Genomic DNA, 3,221 nt, shown 5'->3' with positions numbered 1-3,221 from the left:
GGAGAGTCCCAGATTTAAACCCTATGGGAGTGTCCCCCCAAGAGGGACACGGACCCCCTATTGTTTATTACCAAAGGCCATAACCACCCTTAACTCACACATGCACTGATGAAGACAATTTCATGCAGTGGAATTCAGAACTGTGCATCCCCCCACCCCCACACACACACACACACACAGACTTGTTTGCTGTAAGACTGATCTGTACATTTTTAATGGTAATAATACAAAAATGCTTTAATAAACTTCAGTGTAACTGCACACAGGTTCTCATTAGATCTCATAAGAAGATGTTTTCACTACTTGTGTGATACAGAAAATAAACTGTTAGAGTACCTATTATAGCTTAAGGACAGCAGTGACTCTGACATCAATATATTTATTTGTTTGTCCATAATGTTTCAGGAAATCACTTCTGCCACGTTTCTGAATGATCTCTTTAATTTAGCCATGAAGTCGAGCTCAGTTTTAACAGTGGAACCTGAATCTACGTCTATGGCTGTGACCGTCATTTCTGTGGCACCAAACTTGATTTGTAGTTTGATTTCACGATTCATGCCGCGTGCTGTGACAGGTGACTCAAGAATAATAGAACCAATTTTCTCTACTCCCCACTCATCCACATACATTAGTCCTTGGATATTTCTCTCTGTGCGATAAAATGCAAAGGTAATCGCTGTCTGATCTCTTTCTATTGGTGTGCAGCTGTACTCACTGGTTTTATCCCAGCCCACTTCCTCATTTTCCTTCACCAGTACACAGAAAATACCATCACACCACTCGCCCTCTTTGTTTGTGTATCTCTTGTCTGCTCTATGCTTGGATGCATCAAACCTAAGAGACAAAGAAACCCCGTAAGTAAAGGCACTTATTCGAGATGCCACCAATGCTGGGTTTCTTCCAAACATCACAGCTCCTTTCATGATTGCTTCTTGAGGATGAGAAGGACACAGAACTTTACACTGATCACTAAACTGATTGGTAATATGCTGACGCAGAATCAGGCTTTGAGAGTAGCCTCCAACTAACAGAATGTACTTAATGGTGAAACCTTTCTTCAGGATTTCTCTGAGACTCTTGGTGATGCCATTCAGACTCTCAGCAAAGAAAGATCGTACTTTCTCTTTTGAGATTTTGATGGATCCTTCATTCCAGGAAACACCTCTCAGCGATTCAAAAAACTTTTCTATTTTCTGCTGTTCTTTTGCCATTTCACCCAGGTTATATTGGCAGCTGATGTCCACATCATCATCATCATTCTCTTTTAAAACTGAGATATCATACATCATCTTCTGCATCTCTCCTGGATGCTTTTTTTCATATTCATCCCACAAACGATCACTGAAGATTTCTCTGAGGAACTCTTTGAATTTTTTATCCACAGTTTGTCCCCCCAAATCATTTCCCGAGGCCTTGTGCAGCTCTTTCAGGGCTCCTCCCTCCAGGACTTCATGAACAGTGATGTCAATGGTTCCACCTGCAACACATAGACACAGTAATTAAAAATAAGTGATAGCATCTTTACAAATTATTCCCTCCTCCACCCTCCTAATGCAGAGTTTGGGGCCTTTATCACTCACTGGTGAATACACAGAACTATACACAAGTGTGTATATTGCCACATACAATGATAAAGAGTTGATACAAATATATTTTAACAGTGCTAGACTGTATTACAGTGGAAACAAACTAATCTTTAAACCTGGAGCTCCTCTGTTTATTCACTGTACATCAGTCTAGAAACCCATAACAGTCTGGTTTCATGCTTCAATGGACAAATAATTTATCTAAATACAAACATACATAATAACATAGTAAGTGTATATAAATATGATACAGGAAATTTGTATGAAACTGTATATCTCAAAAATTCTGTTCATCTGGACGTAGCGTTTTGTGGGAGAAACGTTTCATCACTCATCCAAGTGACTTCTTCAGTCACAGCTGACTGCAGGTTTCCCCAATCTTATAAACAGTACATTTGCCTCGAGTTCAATGGCCCCCTAATGATCCTCTACCTAATCACATGAGCCATTGCCCCGCCCCCCCCCACACACACACACACACACACGCACATTTGCACTTATCAGGAGATGCTCTGTAGGCTACCTCATTGTATATCTGTATAGTGAAAGTAAAGGCATTCTATTCTATTCTACCTAATCACATGAGCCAAGGCATGAAAATGGGTGTGGGTCACAATCAGCCAGGGTTTCGGGTGAGCTTATTGTGGAACCTAACCCCACCCTATAGTGTGATTTCCTGAGGTCAGATGGCCCAGGTTGTGAGTGTGACTGGGCGTTAAGGCGTCTGGAAAGGGATGTCAAAACTGGATTATAGCTGGCAGACAGTTGGTGTCGTAAACCACCACCTCTGTTCAACAATGGTCGCTCACAGTGGATATAAAAGGCTTCTATCTCTTTCAAACCATAAAAACATAAAAAAGTAAGAAAAACTGCACTTTGAAAACATAGAGTACCTCCACAGTCCACCACAATGTATTGTGTTCCTGAAGCCTGTTCAAATGTGACTCCACTGTTATTCTCTGTTTCAAAACCATCAGCTGGCAGCTTTTTACACCAGACTGAGGCTGCTTCTGGTTCCAGTGCAATGACCAGTCTGTCTTCCTTTCCTGCAGTCACAATTCCTGCCTATAAATCAAAGATAAATAAATTCTTTTTCATTTTAAAACAGCTGTACAGTACATATTGTCTTTGTTACCTGCGTCGCAGCTTCTCTCATGAACTGTTTTGCTGAAGGATCCCAGATGGCAGGTACAGTCACCACCCAGGTGAAGTCAGAGGCTATGAACTGCTTCCCACCAGCATTTTCTGAGATGAACTTCAGAGCGTCCTCCTTCAGGTATCTCAGAGCTTCTGTGAACACCTTCAGTGCCTTCATTGACCGTCCATTTGCAGCTTCTATTGTCACATCACTGTTAAGCTTCTATGATGGCAGACTGGATATTAGTTAATAGGTTTGCAATAGAAGTGGGTTTTGATAATCAATTCATCGATTAAAATCAATTCTTACTTGGATAACGTGATATCGAGTCATTAAAATCCCGAATCGATTTTTAATATAAATGCATTTTGCCCGAAACGTCAGAATCTCAGGTTAAACTTCACAAAAACATTTCGACAACCACACAAACGTACACTGTATGCCATCGGGGCTGAAAGCCCACAGCTCACAGACTTTCTCTCTCTCTTTATATATAT

At 41.0% G+C, this 3,221-nt stretch overlaps 1 protein-coding gene across 1 annotated transcript in view; it reads right to left on the bottom strand.

Annotated features, from left to right (window-relative positions):
- Window positions 1-401: 401 nt before the first annotated feature.
- Window positions 402-3,221, bottom strand: part of LOC102213184 (heat shock 70 kDa protein 12A-like) — a 4,556-nt gene continuing 1,736 nt past the window's right edge. Inside the window, exons 2-4 of the mRNA XM_005754948.1 lie at window positions 2,722-2,946; window positions 2,480-2,651; window positions 402-1,477 (exon numbers count right to left, since the gene is read on the bottom strand). Coding sequence (XP_005755005.1) covers window positions 402-1,477; window positions 2,480-2,651; window positions 2,722-2,946 — 1,473 coding nt within the window. The remainder of the gene's footprint in view (window positions 1,478-2,479; window positions 2,652-2,721; window positions 2,947-3,221) is intronic.

Source organism: Pundamilia nyererei, unplaced genomic scaffold (genome assembly GCF_000239375.1).
Source record: "Pundamilia nyererei isolate P.nyererei 1_Seehausen unplaced genomic scaffold, PunNye1.0 scaffold00772, whole genome shotgun sequence".
Classification (NCBI taxonomy): Eukaryota; Metazoa; Chordata; class Actinopteri; order Cichliformes; family Cichlidae; genus Pundamilia; species Pundamilia nyererei.
This window is presented reverse-complemented; position numbering and strand designations above follow the sequence as displayed.